Below are 15288 nucleotides of genomic sequence, written 5' to 3' on the forward strand. Positions count from 1 at the left end.
ACTCCAAATCCCAGACATGCTATTTGAAGAACTGTAGTCCAAATTAAATAAGGGCCCCATGGGAGAAGGCAAATCCCTTTGCTTCTCTCAGCCATGGCTACCCTCAATCCTGCCTGCACACTCCCCCTGCCACCATGCTGGGGAGAGGGACTTGAAGAACTATGCTTCTGACGCTCCTTTTGTGCAGCTGCTGCTGTTGCCATGCGGTGATCCTTGTTGCTATGAAGGTTTGCATGTCAGACAATAGCTTGTTTGGGCTCCAAATGCTGCTGCTACTGGCTGAGATGTTTCCACAGCGAGTCACCATGGTGCTGGAGTGGTCCATCTCAGGAGTGGGCTTTGCTGTGTCCTGTCACGTCCAGGTGGCAAGTCCTGTTCAGCTAGTGCACTTCACTCCAGGTGATGGGAATTACGGTGAGGGGAAAGGAAACCCAGCAGCTAATGAGGCTGCAAGCCTAGTGTTGCTTTCTGGTATAATTAGATCTGCTAATGGCTCCTGCAGATCAGAATCACACCTAACAGAATTAGAGAAACTGCCAAGACAGCTGCTCCCATGAAAGGCATTTAACACAACACATTCCCCAAGGGAGGGAGGTAGGCAAGTAGGTAGGCAGGAAGGTAGGTATGGAGATGAGGCAGCCACTCCAAGAGGTATCCCCGGTGGGAGAGCGCTGATGTGACAGGCTGCTCGCTTCCTGCAAGCCCCACGACAGATGAGAGAAGTGCAAGCCACAGATCAGGCTCTGACACAGTCAAAGCCACAGCGATGCAAAGGAGCCAACAGTTTCCACTGGATATTGGAGGTTTGTACTTAACAGAAAGTTTGGTGGCCTCATTTCCCCTGCTGGAGAACGTTTTCTTCCCGCTTGTTCTCCTGGCCCCATGCAGCAGCTCTGACGGGAGGTAAAGATGTGGGGAGGAAAATTTTCCAAACCAGAACATTTTCCGGAAAAATTTCCAGTGCTTTATTCTTCCGTGGGAAATCTTCCATTTCTAAAACTTCATTTCATAAAATTCATTAGTAACAATGAATGGATGCCAATACAGTATTAGGCAAGCTTGGCAGTTTCAAAGTTGTAATTAATGTTTTTCAGGTGATTAGTTGTAGGAAGTGTGAGAGAGAGTACATATATGTTGTACTGATTTGTAAACAGGAGGGTAAATACACTCGCATCATAATCCAAACCAAAAATCAAGTTATGAAGTCACCTAATTGGCTGTGCAAGACAAATCAAAAACAAAGCACGACGTATCATGCACAGTTCTTTGGGTGTGCTAAAATTACTGTGGCAACAGTTTTCAGTGCTTTCATTTTTTTTCTTAAATTTAAACAAACAATGTAAGGGAAGTACATACTATTGTGTATTGTCTTTACATTTTCACAAGTATTCCAATAAAAATAATGTCTTTCCATGTAAAGCTTTGAATTTGTTTGAATATAACATTTAAACCACATTAAGTATGCTGTATTTAATTTTTTTCCTAATCAAATATTTCAGTTCAAATGCTTGTGGCTATTGGGACATAAAATTAATATTGGGGTACTTTTTTTACTTTTGTTTATTAAATAGAAGTCAAATTAACATGCTAAATCAGATCACACTCTATTTAAGGCATTGGAAAATGTTCCAGAAAACTTCCCAATTCAAAATTTTCCAGAAAACCCACATCTCTGACGGGAGGACTGCTCTGTCAGCTCCAGGCAGAGTGGATGGGTGAATGGAGGAAGCATCCCCCTAAACAGCATCAGACTCCCTGGACCTCATGGTTCACATCCTGGGAGGACTGACCTAGACTTTTACACCCCCCGCCCCCTGGCTGGTACCCCACACAGTAGGTCCGTCACACAAGCCCTTGAAAAAGAGCCACAAGATGAAGGAGGACTAGCAAACACGTGCTCTTCCCTCTTCTTTTTACTGCCGTGTGTCAGTGGTCCTCCTTCCCAGAGGAGTATCATGAACACGGCTACCCCAGGCTACTTGGGGATGAGCCATGCTATACAAAGTCTCTTCTAGCCGACAGCTCACGACCTTGATGGACAGCAGGGTGGGTCGGCTAATATTAGGGCCCACTTGAAGAAAGGATGGCTACTGGATGTGCAACAAATTCACTCTCCCCAGCTTGCAGGAAAGGGCGTTAATCTGTTCAGACTGGGAAAGGGGCATGTCAGCAACACTCAGCAGGGAGCTGCAGGGCTGCGAGTGAACAGCGTTTTTGCAAAAAGGCCTATGTCGGAGCAATTACCACAGGACTTCAAGGGGCACATTCAACACAAATTCAATTTGCCAGGGACTTGTCAAACAACAGATAAGAGCTTTACACCCCCTCCCAGACTCCCTGGGAACGTAGCACATCACTGTCTTACACCAGTGGCCGATGCTTAGTTACCTCATGAATTCATCAGGGAAAGGTATGTGTCAAAATTCACAAGTACGTGCTGGGAATGCCCAAGGCAGCGCCTTCAGGAAGTCTGCACTCAACCAGCAGCAAGCATCATCCTGTACCTGCCAAGCCCGGGTAACTGCCACTAGAGGAGGGATTTGGCTGGTCCTCTCAGCAGAGAAGCGGGTTGGCACAATGCTGGCTAGGAAGCTCCTCTCCATTTCAGCCTCACTTGGAAGTGCCCGGCCAGGTGCATATGGCAAGTCGGTTAGCAGGCAAGGAGACTCACTCTCCCACCCCCTGAACAAACTCCTGAATGAAACAGCCTGATTCAGTAAAGAAAGCAAGGCCCTTCCAATTCCCCGCACCTGACATAACCAATCTGGTTTAGACAAGGCTGTATCTGTGCAGAAAACAGCACAAATCCATCCACTCTGCACAGGCAGCGGTGCATTCAACTGAAACACCAAATTCACATGCTGCAACGTACCCTGCTCCATGTCAGGCCCACATACCAGACACCACACACTTCCTGCATGCAACTGTGAGGCTGATATTTTAAGCCATGAACTTTAGCTTCAGACATCACTTTGTACAACAGAAGCACCATCCTAGGGTGAGGGGCTGCTGGCAGCCAAGAATGGGTAGTGCTGATGCTCCTTCAGCCCAGAGCCCTTCCCAAGCAGTAGAGAGAATGGCAACATATGCACATTTGTCTTTGCTGCTCTGGCCAGGCTCTGGGCAGCAGCACACAGCACTCCACGAGGGAAGGGAGAGAAACCAAGACTAGAGGGAGGAGGGAAAAGAAATGATGAAAATGAAAGGAAGAGGAGAGGGAACACTACTGCTCAATCCCACCACACAGGAGCAAGAGAGCAGTACATCTGAGCACCAAAATGAAGGTTGATTGGGAGCAACAAGAGAGCAGCACAGGTTAGCAGCCAGAGCACAAGCTCTCTCTGCCGCTTCAGTGCGGACTGTGATTGCTAGTGGGGGCTGATGTCCCTGTGGCTGCTAACCTCACCTGTGCTACGAGCACAGATCTTGCCCGGGCACAGATCTGCCTAGCCAGGAGTCAATCACACCTCCTGGGTCATCACATCCTTCACAGCCACTGTTTTTACCTAGCCCGCTGTGAACATCTTGGGTCAAGAACAAATGCTAGATGTGTCTAAGTACACCATACAAGCCCTGGCCTCAGACATCACAACAGCCAGGTCGGCCCTAACCCTAGAGCTATAATTATAAGTGCTACTCTTAAATCTCATCACCATGGAGAATGGGAGGGGGTCAGGAGCAGAATGGGCCTGCTCCTGGGGACAGCTCCCTCGCAGAGGCACTAGTCAGTTCTTATACACCAAGGGCCAGACCCTAATCCAGCTAGTAGGTGCCTTCATGGACTTAGACACCCAATTGTGATCCTATTTTACCCTACTCAAGTACCTGAAAAACAATTCATGCAGAAAGCAGGTGGAGCCTCCCTCCTGCTCCTTGTGACTTAGTCTTCAGGCTGGAGTGATTAAAGTGGGCTTAATAGGTAAGGTAGGTTCTGCTAGACGCACACTATGGCAACACTACAGAGACGACTGGAATCGACCAAAGGAAACAAGAGGACCTGAACCGTGCATGACAGGAGCGCAGGGCACGCTGCAGGAGCCGTCGGAAATGACAGCAGAAACCAAGCGGCAGCCGGCAGAGCCAGGCGGGGAAGGATTTTTGCACATGTTCATTGAATTACTATAGACTAAAAATAGGCAAGCGGCAGGAGCCACGGAATGCCTCCGAGGCACGGTCTGAACCGATAGCTGCAAAAGAAAAGGATAATGTGGCAGGACAAGCAGGTGGGCTGCAGAGCTGCACAGATTGGTGAGGCAGGAAAGAAGGGATGAGTGGGAGGGGGGCAAAAGAAACACTAGGCACTGATGGCAAAGGAGGAGCTGAAACCTGATGAAAGGGGGGAGAAGGAAGGAGGGAAGGAAAATCAACAGTGTAGTGAAAGTGACCATTGCTCAGCTGATTCAGGGGGAGCGGGGAGACTGCTGCCATCACTCTCTTTGAAGGATCACAGAGCTGTGTGAAGCAATCTATGCTTGAACATTTTACAAGGTGTCCAGGAGCTGCTAGGGAAGAGCTGCAGTGCCCCAGCTCAGGAGAGAGGCTGTGGCACAAGGAGACCTTCTGCTCCTTGGCAAGGTTCTCAGCTGCTGCTGCTCAAGGGGCTCCATCTTCCTAACAGGGGGCTGATGAATGTGAAACCCATTTGGCTCCAGAAAAAAAATCAGGAGCTTGATTCTGTCCCTTCCCCACCCCAGGGGGTGGGATGGAAAAAGCATGGGTGGGAGAAAGGCAATGATTCTCCCTCAGCCCTCTGGCTGCCACTGAAGTGGGTGGCCTCATGGATGATCCCCCCTTCCAGCCTCTCTTCATGCTCTCCCCTCCCCTGGCTCTCGGCCTTGCCAAAATAGAGGAGCAGGAGTTCCCAGTTCTTGCCTGTTTCCCTACTGTCCACAGGGGTCTGCGCAGCAGCAACAAAACCAAGCAATCTCAGTAATTTCATGCTGCTACAGCTTTGGAAAAACAGCAGAGCGACAGGGTCTCTCCGCAGGCTTGGGCAGACCACAGCACAGTGGGTCACACTGGAACAGCTTTCTTTGCCAGCGCAGAAGCTGGACACTTAAGGTCTTTTAAACTAAAGTCCATGTCCACCAGACATCAACATCTCCGGTTCCCCTGCTCCATAATGTGCGCAAGGGACTGTTCACTCCTTGCCACTGGCTCTTGCAACCTCAGCTGGACACTGATTCCCTGCTGTCCCAAATGTGGGGAGCAATGGGGTTTACACAACACACCTGCAGAATCCCAAACCCAAATTTCTTTTGGACTTTCAGGTATGGGTCAGGATGCTGCAGATAGCCAGGGAGGAAGATAGGCCAGTTGTTACAGCACTAGCCCAGGATGTGGAGATCACTTAGCCTTTCTCCCCAGCTGTGTAATCCCTGCCTTGCTGGGTAAATGCATTAAAGCTGGTGCTTAGGTACTACAGTGATAGAGGTCACACAGGTACTGCAGACAGAACAGAGCTAACACAGAGAGACCACGCTGCTGGGCTCCGAGGCCATAACACAAGAGCAGAAGGATTTTCTGAACTGAGAGGCAATGTTTCTCTCTCTGGTCATGTAAACCCATACAGAGAAACCAGACAATGGCTCAAGCAGACGAAAAAGGGAAAGTAAGGGGGAGTGAAGGCTGCTTCACATGTCTAGAATGTGGCAGCTAGACAAATGCTTTCAAAAGTACCACCCAGCCCCCCAAAGCAAGTGTACCCTGTTTTCCCCAGTCTGATCCTATGACCCTGGCAGACTGGACAGTCAGAAGCACAGCTGGTTCTCACACCCTCACTGTATTTTCACCCCTGCAAGCACATGACACATTCACAATCAAGGCTCCTGACCCTGCAGGCCATTTCCTGCCTCCCACCAGCCACACTAGCTGATAAAGGAGGAATCCCCCAAAGACCATTTTCAGCACTGCTGCTCCTGCCTTCCTCAGGTGTGGTGGGAAAGCCAGATCCAATGCCCAGCTGCCCATGAATCCAATGAAATCTTCCAAGCACACAAGTATGCAGAGCACAGGGGTGGGGACACAATAGACAAGGACAGTTGAAGTTTCCTGACCCAAGCACAACCATGAAACAATCACTACCACTGTAAGTCAGGGTCCCCCAGGACATGGACTGTCAGGTGATTCACCACAGAGGCTTCTCCTCTCCCAGCTACTTCAGCTTTTGACACAAGTCCAACATGGAACCATTTCCATTCTAATCAGCTCCATGTCTGAAGCCATTATACCACTTGGCCCTAAGCCAAGCCTATATGAAAAAAAATGGACCAGGGGAGTCAGGCCCAACCTAGGCCCAATCCTTACACATAGCTGATGAGAAAAAATAACTTATTTCACCATGGATCACTGGATGCACTCAAAATTGCCACAACGAGGTGAACTCCAGCTGCAAAGTTACACAAAAGTTGTAGGTGCGTTTTGTAACATCTGCTTGCAAGGCTGGGAGCTTTACACAAGCAACATCTGGCCGAGTGACAGCAGCATACGCCTGCCGATGGAAATATGGGTTTAAGTTCAGCTTTAATGATCATTCAAGATAACGAAGAGAGCTTCAGGAAGAGCAGCTGCAAGAGCCCAGCTGAGGGAATATGCAGAAAGGGAGCAGCAGTCCCATGCAGTTAACCCCTCCACAACAACAGAAGAGCAAATGTCAGAGGGCCTTAAATGTCCTAATTGTCACTCGTTTCTGAAGTGACCAATTGTCAACTAACTTCTCCCATTCCCATAACCCTGTTACAGCTAATGTTTGTGACTCAGGGTTCTTGCTCTGTTTCCCAATTCCTGCCTAGACCAAAAATGTCAGGTGAAAAGCACTAGACACGGGTTTCTCTCATTTATCTAGAAGCAGGACACAAATTATCTGTCATCAGGAAGACTATTCGGAGATCCTCAGCTCGATCTGATGTGTGGATAAAAAAAGCATGGTCTGGTGCTTATTTCTGCACAGCAAGATTCACCCCCAACATTCATTCGCTGGATACTGCCTGCAGCAGATGTAACCTTCATTTCAAATGCCTCAAGGCCAGTTTGTGAAAGACAAATCCAGAATTTCTTGAACAGGGCAAATGCAAAAGTCATGAGGAAAGCTGCTAAACCTGCTAGCCAGCAAGTAGAAGGTAACATCAATACCAGCACTTGGGAGACTGGGACCTGGCGTACAGAGAGTGAACCTCTGTAGCCTCAGCAAGGCTCTGTTTCCACAAATCCTCTCCCATAGATTCCTGGTGCATGCCCCACTTCTAGATCTACAAATGTCCAGGTGAAATCCACTCCCTTCCCCCCATGAAACCCTAGCTGCTTCCTGCTGCCATAGGAAAGGAGTAAACTTACAGGTCTGGCCTGAACTCGGCCCTCCACTTCCAAAATTGACACACTTCTATGTAGCCAAAGGACAACAGCAGGCTCCGAGTTGGGGGTGACATGCCTTCACGTCAGACACAAACAGAGGTTCAGTGTAATGACGCTTGTATCAGGAGAAAACAGAGCTCTGCATTCCCTGATAAACAGTCAGAGGGATGCTGGGGTCCAGTAACTGCTAAAGACCAAGCCTCCTGAACTGGGAACATAAACAAGCTCCTTGCGCAGAAGCACAGATGAGTGCCGATTGCTTGGCTGGACAATAACAAATGAAAGGCCCTGATCTTCTGTAGGCTCTGTTCTTAAGAGCTCTGATGGGGCTAACTACCCAGCCAGAGACTCATGTTGTTCATGTGGACATGGCATAGATCTGGCTGTATGATCAAAGTCAAGTTTGAAGGTGTGGAAGGCCCCTCATTGAGTTTTCTCCTTTCCCTTCTTTAAATGATTAACTCTTGGACAAAAGTGCACACAACATGCTAGACATTTTAGTGCGCAAGCTGGGCAATGACATAAGACAATACAGTCAGTGCAGACCTTTGCATGCTGTTGGATCTACTGTGCCACCCTTGAGTTGTGCCCTTGAAACTACCATGGTCTCAGCTAATATCCTGCACAATACCCCCAAGCCCTCCTATGCCTAGAAGACTGGTGCTAACATAGAGAGCAAGGGACAGGAATGTTATACACGCTTTGCAACCACCACCCTGGCTGGGAAGGGGGATCATTATAAAGGCACAGTCTATCCATGATGGAAAAAGGGAAAACCAGCTCAGACAGCACTTACCATCTTCCGTTTCCTGCCAGACAATGCCCTCCAGGTTGACGCTGGTCCCGGGTTCACAGGGGCCCAGACATTCTGGCTCAGTAGCCAATGCTACATCGCATGTGTTCACCCCCACCGAGCGGGTGCGTACCATGATCTGCTCACATGGGGAGGAGATGTCATTATTGACAACAGGGACGAGGAGGTGCAGTGGCAGTACCGCGGGGGTGGAGACCGGAGACTCCATCTGTGGGGAAAGAGAAATATGCTCGTTAGAACTGGAGAATGTGCAGAGGAGAAAGCAGAGCGACAGGCCTCCCTCCCACACTCTTGACACAACAGTGCAGGTCCCTACCCCTTATTCCTATGCTGCTGTAAGAGCCTCCCTGTTTGCTAGCAGGGGCTTCATATCCCAAACATCCTAAACTACAGACCAAGGACCTGGTAAGACTCTTCCAGCCCCAATTTGGCCATGATTCCTGTATCACCAAAAAGCTACCCTTTTTATAGCATCCATCTAGGTCAAACCTAATGTGCTCCAGCCAGAGACCCATGCTCACTTGCTCAGCTGTAGCAGCTCTCACTCACCTGAGCATCCATCCTAAAACTTCAGTGACATGAACAGTCTTCAGAGCACCAGATCCCCCACATTGCTTGCTTTGTTAAGAGGCATAAAGGCAGGCAGAATGACCCTGCATCTAACAGCCCTCTAATGGCACCACAGGACACTACCAGGCTGGCAGAGAAGGGCAGGACAGGGAAGGCAGCCAGTACCTTCAGCTGCCCACTTGATAATCACAGCCTCCCTCCAGCTCCCCTCAAGGATAGATGGACTCCCAGCTACCTACATGGTGGCTGCTTGTAGACTGCATCCCAAATATCCCCTTTCTATGCCAAGATGCATGCAGGACCCATCCAGGCAGAAAACGGCCAGAGGAGATCTGATGGCAGAGCTGAATGGCTGCAGGCAAGGTCACTATCAGTCATCTTGCTTCCCTTGCACTCAAAAGCAGCTTCCTCAGTGCCAGAGCTAGGCTAGGTCTTTGTAGAAAGCAAACAGCTCAGCCGAACAGGGCTGAGTACAGCCAAGCCTTGGGACCTCCTCCACCCCACCTTCAATAAGCCAGATTCTGGGCAGCTGTGATGCTGACACTCACTCAGGATAGGCAAGTGGACTAATGAGCCACCCCACCAAGTATTCACTGGTCTAGTGTCATGCAATGAAAGGGAGCAGCTGGGCCTCAGAGGCTGCTATATATCAGAGCCCTGCCCACAATGCCAGCCCAAGGGGAGCACAAATACATACATCTCCATTGCTGGGAGAGTTCAGATCATCATCTTAACCCTGACCAGAGAAGAGCCATTCCCACCCGCCCTGAATCAAGCCCCCAGCCACAGAGACTCACAGCAGTACTCACGCCAACTATTTAAACTCTGCTTAGCCCTCCTCCCCCAGGGCAGGCCTTCTGATCTTGGTTGGATGCTGAGCAGGCTCAAAGCAGCTGCAGGCAGTACTGCTGCTTCAGTCACCAGTGAGTTCAGACACGGGAATACAAGGCACTCAGGGGAAGAGTCCCCCCAGCATCCAGCTCTGAATTATGTCAAAAGATGCCCCTGTCACAGTCTGCTGCTTGGCACAAACCTATCGTGGCCCTGGGAGCAGTGCCTGAAGCTAGATGCAGGGAAAGCTTGGCTGGCCATAGCCAGCCCCAGAAAGGCGGAAGCAAATAACTCCAAGCCACTCGCCAGGAGGTGTCCTGGCACCACAAGCATTTCCAACCGCAGAGTCATCGCTATATGTGGAACAATGCTGTCGACAGCCACAAAATGTTCACACTCCCATTCAGACTAATTCTGGGCCCTGAACAACTGCCAAAACATTAGCCTTATCTGCTTGTTCTCTCTCTCACGCACACACAGAGTCCTTCACTAAGCCTGCCTTTTTATGAAGCAATTAGCTGGAGTGGAAGCCTTCGTGTTGAATCTTGTCTGTCACATCAGCTCTACCAAGCTCTTGTGTGCTCCCACGTGACCTCCGCAGGCTGTGTGGCCAGAGCTCCCCATCTCTCACACCCAGCCCTCCAGGTCAGAGATGTGTGTGCAGATTCAGTCAGTAACTAGCACTCTGCCAAGCACCCCTGGAGTCCCAGTGTGCACAAGCTGAGCGAGGGGTGGGAGAAGAAACCAGCTGGCATGCTGTAGTGCCCCTCTGAAGGAGCAGGATGTGAAGGGACTATTTCAAAGGCAGTGGATTGCCCTAACTCCCCCACCACCCAAAGGCACAATGGTGGTAAAAGCACAAGCTTGTTCCATGCTAACAGAGGAAACAACCATGACCCTTGTTACCAGGGGTCTCATGGAGCGGAGCGACGGGAATAGATTTGCCATTCCAGCCATGGTTGTTTTCACAGCAGCGTACAGAGTGTCTTCTGCCTGCTCGCCTGCAGTCAGCTCCTTGTCGTCCTGCGTATGTCCTCTGTCTGGACAGCTCGTCAGAGCAAATCCAGTCCAATAAGCATTAAAGCCAACCTAGAGGTTTAATCAACAGTGACTGAACCACACGTCTCTCCCTAGCCAGCAGCAGAGCCCACGCCTGTGTGCTGTCTCTTCCCCAGGCTCCTTTCCCAATCTGACACCAGCCCTGGACTCCCACCGGAAAGATCAGATCCATCAGGATCTCATTCCTTGGCTTTCATGTCCTAGCATTGGCTCAGAGAGGCACTCGCTGTGGCCAATGCTTATAGTGCCCGAGCCCATTTCATTCCCATTTCACAGGGCAGGATTTGAGATGCAGGAATTGTGCCTGCAAGGGAAGAAAAAACAAGCCTGGGGGTGCTGCACTGCCTATGCTGCCCAAGAGGTAGCACTGGTCCCCATGAAGGGAAGGGGACCTCCCTGCACACCCACAGCTGGTCCCTTGGGGCATTGCTGGGACCTAGGGAAGGAGCTCCAGAAAGCACTTGGCTCCTGAAAACCAAGCTCCCTGAAGCTTGAAGTGGCTGCCTCCAACTCCAATCTGCTTAGCAACTTAAAGCCAATCTCCTGGAGTGAATATCTGGAGAGGAACCATGTATAGCTGGCTCTACTCGGATGACAGCAGCAAGCCTGGAAGAAAGTGAGTGTTGGGGGAACGGTCACCCCCAAGCGCCCCTGACTCACCAGTGCCTGGGAGCAGTGGCTGATTGCTTGTTTGTGTGTGCAGCGGAAAGGAAGGGGCACCTGGGGGTTTTGAAACTGCTCGGCTTCCTTCCACTTTGCAACAGAAACCACAGTGCAGCACAGGAGCGTTTAATTACAGTTCCAGCTCTGCTAATTATTGCTTGGTCACATTTGTAATCTGCATTACGCCACAGTGCATAATAAGCAGCTCGCTGAGATCTATCTAATAAGTGAGGCGGCTTTATGGGATTTCATATTTCACTCTGCACTGGAACAAATACAGCCTCATTTATCAGCCATCAGGAGGAGAGGGAAACCAGGAAAGGAAGCTGCTCGCTCCACTACTTGCCTGAAGCTTCAGGCTAAGGGAAGAGAGGGGAGGGGAGGGGAGGGGGAGAAAAAAAACCCTGAGAGGAAGGATCCAGGGGCTGAGGAGAACAAAGCCTCCAGCAGGGAGACGGGCAGGCAGGTAGCCTGATGCTAGGGGCAGGTTTGGAACAAAGCTGAGAAACGGGGCAGAGGTGAAAAGAGAAGAAGATCAATCCCTGAATTCACCCAGCCCATCTGTCTTATCTCTCAGAGACAGAGCTTTTCATCCTGCTTCTTTATCAAGCCTAACACAAGGTGAGGGGATTCGCCTGCTGGTCACAGTATAAGCCTGGGGCAGACAGCGTGTGAACAGGGATTGATGTGAGAAAGGAAAGAACCAGGGACTCATTAGTCTCACCATGTGAAGTAATTACACAGTGTCCTCCCTTCCCCAGCGTAGCAATGGCACCAGGCACAGACGTCCTTTCACATTCAGCCAGGCCAGCGGCAGCCAGACACAAAGCGAGGACCCGCCAGCAGGCAGCACCGGGGGGAGACCGAGCACCGCTCTCAGCTCCGGCTAGTCACACACCTGGTTCCCTCAGCCCGGCTGTTCCTATCTGCAGCCCTTCCAAGCTAGTCACTGGTTCACAACACACATCCCCAGGCTGGGAGATGTAATGGAGAGATACAAGCCCATTACGTATCTCTCACACCGGCAACCCTGAAGCTATCACTTCAAAGCCTCCTCAAAACTACCTACATCTTCCCCTCAAGACTGCCGGGAATGGGTGTTTTGGGGCCTGCAAGGGAGGTTCTGCTGCTCACAATGTCCCTCTGCTTTTAGCTCCCAGACAATGTCTCTGGGCCTCAATTCCCCAGGGTAAAACAGGGGTGATATTCCACTACCCACAGGGGAGGGAGGAGAAGGATAAAACCATTGGTGTTTGTAAGGGTAATGTAAAGAGTCTCCCCATCAGGGCTCCTCTGCTCAGCCTGGGATTCAGGCAGCCCTTGCGTCGTAGATGTGCAGGAGCTGCAGTGTGCATGGTGGGGGGTGTCCTTGTGCATGTATGTGCATGTCTGTGTCCCGCAGCCTCAACAAGCAAACTGCTTTGTGTTTACAGGTAAGACTTTACTCTTCTTCATTGTAAGGGAAGCACAGGGCCCAGTACACCGCCAGGAGCCCACACAACTAATCAGCAGCAGGGGCGGTGCAGAAACCACTGGAGGCAAAGAAAACAGGACAGAAAATAAAGCCCTATGTTCTGTAAAATGAGTGTAAAACCAGGACCAAAGGGTGAGAGGGCCCTTCAAACCTCCCCCCCTGTGGCAGGCTTGGCTCTGAGTTGAAAAGCTGCCAGAAGCCCTGCATGCCTGCAATACAAGGGAGGGGTCACATCTCACTGCCTTGCTCATCCACACCCCAGTACCCCACCTTCTTTGCAAGCAAACACTCTGGTGGGGGTATTGCAAGGGGCAACCTCTAAACCTGACCAGAAGAGAGCTGCTTGCTAGGGCTCTGAGAAACAGCACTGTTCCTTTTCGACTAGCGTTTCGCCGGAACGGCATTCCGTTTCGAATTTGGTTTCGATTCGAAATTGCTGTTCTGTTAGGTTTCGTCGAAACAGTTTCACCATTTCAGCGCTGTTTCGACACTTCACCCATAGGCTATAATGGGGAAGGTCAAAACAGCCTATATAACTTTGTCGCTTCTGGCCTGGTTTGAATGAAACTTGCAGGTATGGTAGCCCCTTCTGAGGGCATGAAGCCTGCCAGGCTTCAAGGAGATAGGTGCAGGTGGTTCGGGAAAACTGCACCCCAAAGTCTTGAAAGCAAAACTCATGTCACGTGTATGTGTTAAGTCACAGCGGGGTCAAAACTGCAGGCATGCTAGCCCCTGCCAAGGCCACAAAGCCCATCAGGTTTCAAGAAGATCACTGCAGGGGCTTGGGGAAAACTGTACCTCAAGCTGTGGACAAGAAAAACTCGTGACATGGGTAACACTGTGTGCATTAAGGCACAGCAGGGTGAAACCTGCAGGCCTGCTAGCCCCTGCTTTGGCCAGGAGGCCTGCCAGCTGTGGAGGAGATCGGTGCAAGGGGTTCTGGGTTCCCGCACCTCTAGCTGCTGACAGGCAAAACTCGTGTCATGGGTGCTTGTGGGACTGTGTCTGTCTTGGGGCAGAGGGGGGTGAAAACTGTGGGCTTGCTAGGCCCTGCTGCAGCCACGAAGCCTGCCAGCTATTAAGGAGATAGGTGCAGGGGGGTTCTGGGGCCCTGCACCCCTAGCTGCTGACAGGCAAAACCCCCTGCACCTATCTCCTTGAAACCTGGCAGGCTTCGTGCCCTCAGAAGGGGCTAACATTCCTGCAAGTTTCATCCAAATCTGGCCAGAAATGACAACGTTATAGTCTGTTTCAATCTTCCCCATTATAGCCTATGGGCGAAGCATTGAAACATTTCGACTTACCTCGTTTTGTTTTGAGGCTGTTTTGATGATACCTGTTTCGTTTAGATCTCAAAACGAGTTGAAACAACGTTGAAACAAAACTGGTGGCGAAATTTCACACAGCCCTATTGCTTGCCATCTTGTGAACAGCACAGGCTTTGTGAACATGCCAAGAAACCTCCAGCAGCCATACTGAGGATGGCTCCTCTAGGACAATTCAGCGTTAAAAGGGCCAGCATACTTTAAATCAGGCCACACTGCAGGCTATTAACTCAACTTGAGGAAATGCAAGAAAAAAAAAAAGAAGGTGCAAAAGCTAAGTATTATAATAATCCAGTTTTGATGCCTACATCTGAGCCCAACTCACTTGAATCTGAGGTGAGGGTTGTGGGGGGAGGAGGGAATTTAGGATAGGTAACAAGAGACAGCAAGATGTATTCGTGTACCAACAAGCATGAGACATTTTGATACAGCCTCTGCTGCTAGTCCGCAGTGCTCTCTAAAGAAATCAGGACCTCGTCTCCACTACGAAAGCAGTTGGTGCCCATAGTCGAATGCTGATACCCACTAGCATAGCTGCGGGTTAGTGCTTTCCCAAGCAAGGTTGTTGGTAGTGGTCCAGTAGTGTTGTCAAAACAGGTTCGTTCAGATGCTTTCGCGAACACATTCCTAATCATGACCCATTTCCCTCATCCAGAGGAATCCTTCCACTTCAAGAGCAACACCAATGACAACAGCCAGGCACAACTCCCAGTACCAATCACAACCAGCCTAGTCGCAAGCTGCCAGTCTACCAATTGGACAGACTAAGATCAGAGATTGTGCTAGCCGACACCTTTTGAGATAGCCAGCTCCAGGCTCTCCCCAATATCATCTGGCAACTTTAAACCTTGCCACTTCTCGCAGTATATCCCCCCCCACCTCAAATTCTGTGGTTCCAGAGCATGCCCCATGCTGAATGCTCCTGCAGGAATTCAGTCTCTCTAGACCACACAACTAATTATTTGGTCCAGTTCAAACACAGTCTGAAGAACCTGAAGTCGGTATGTGACCAATTCAAGCTTGGACAGACAGTGCATGTATAATGCAAAGAGAACCATATGTTCCAAGCCTCCTCCTGTTGGAATTAGCATTTGCCATCCCCTCCACCCAGGTGAGGATTCTGGATGAAAAATGCCTAGCAGCAGCCTGAACCACAGCTCGAGGGGAAAGGAGCCCACAGCGGATCCAAAACACTATTGAAT

The 15288-nt window shown here is 50.2% G+C and overlaps 1 protein-coding gene across 6 annotated transcripts in view; it reads right to left on the bottom strand.

Annotated features, from left to right (window-relative positions):
• Positions 1 to 15288, bottom strand: part of ZNF609 (zinc finger protein 609) — a 117721-nt gene that overhangs the window by 21276 nt on the left and 81157 nt on the right. For all 6 annotated transcript variants that reach the window (XM_025199865.1, XM_025199861.1, XM_025199864.1 and 3 more), the window contains exon 3: positions 8147 to 8372. In XM_025199865.1, the coding sequence (XP_025055650.1) occupies positions 8147 to 8372 (226 nt within the window). The remainder of the gene's footprint in view (positions 1 to 8146; positions 8373 to 15288) is intronic.

This window comes from Alligator sinensis, unplaced genomic scaffold (genome assembly GCF_000455745.1).
Source record: "Alligator sinensis unplaced genomic scaffold, ASM45574v1 scaffold1097_1, whole genome shotgun sequence".
NCBI lineage: Eukaryota > Metazoa > Chordata > Crocodylia > Alligatoridae > Alligator > Alligator sinensis.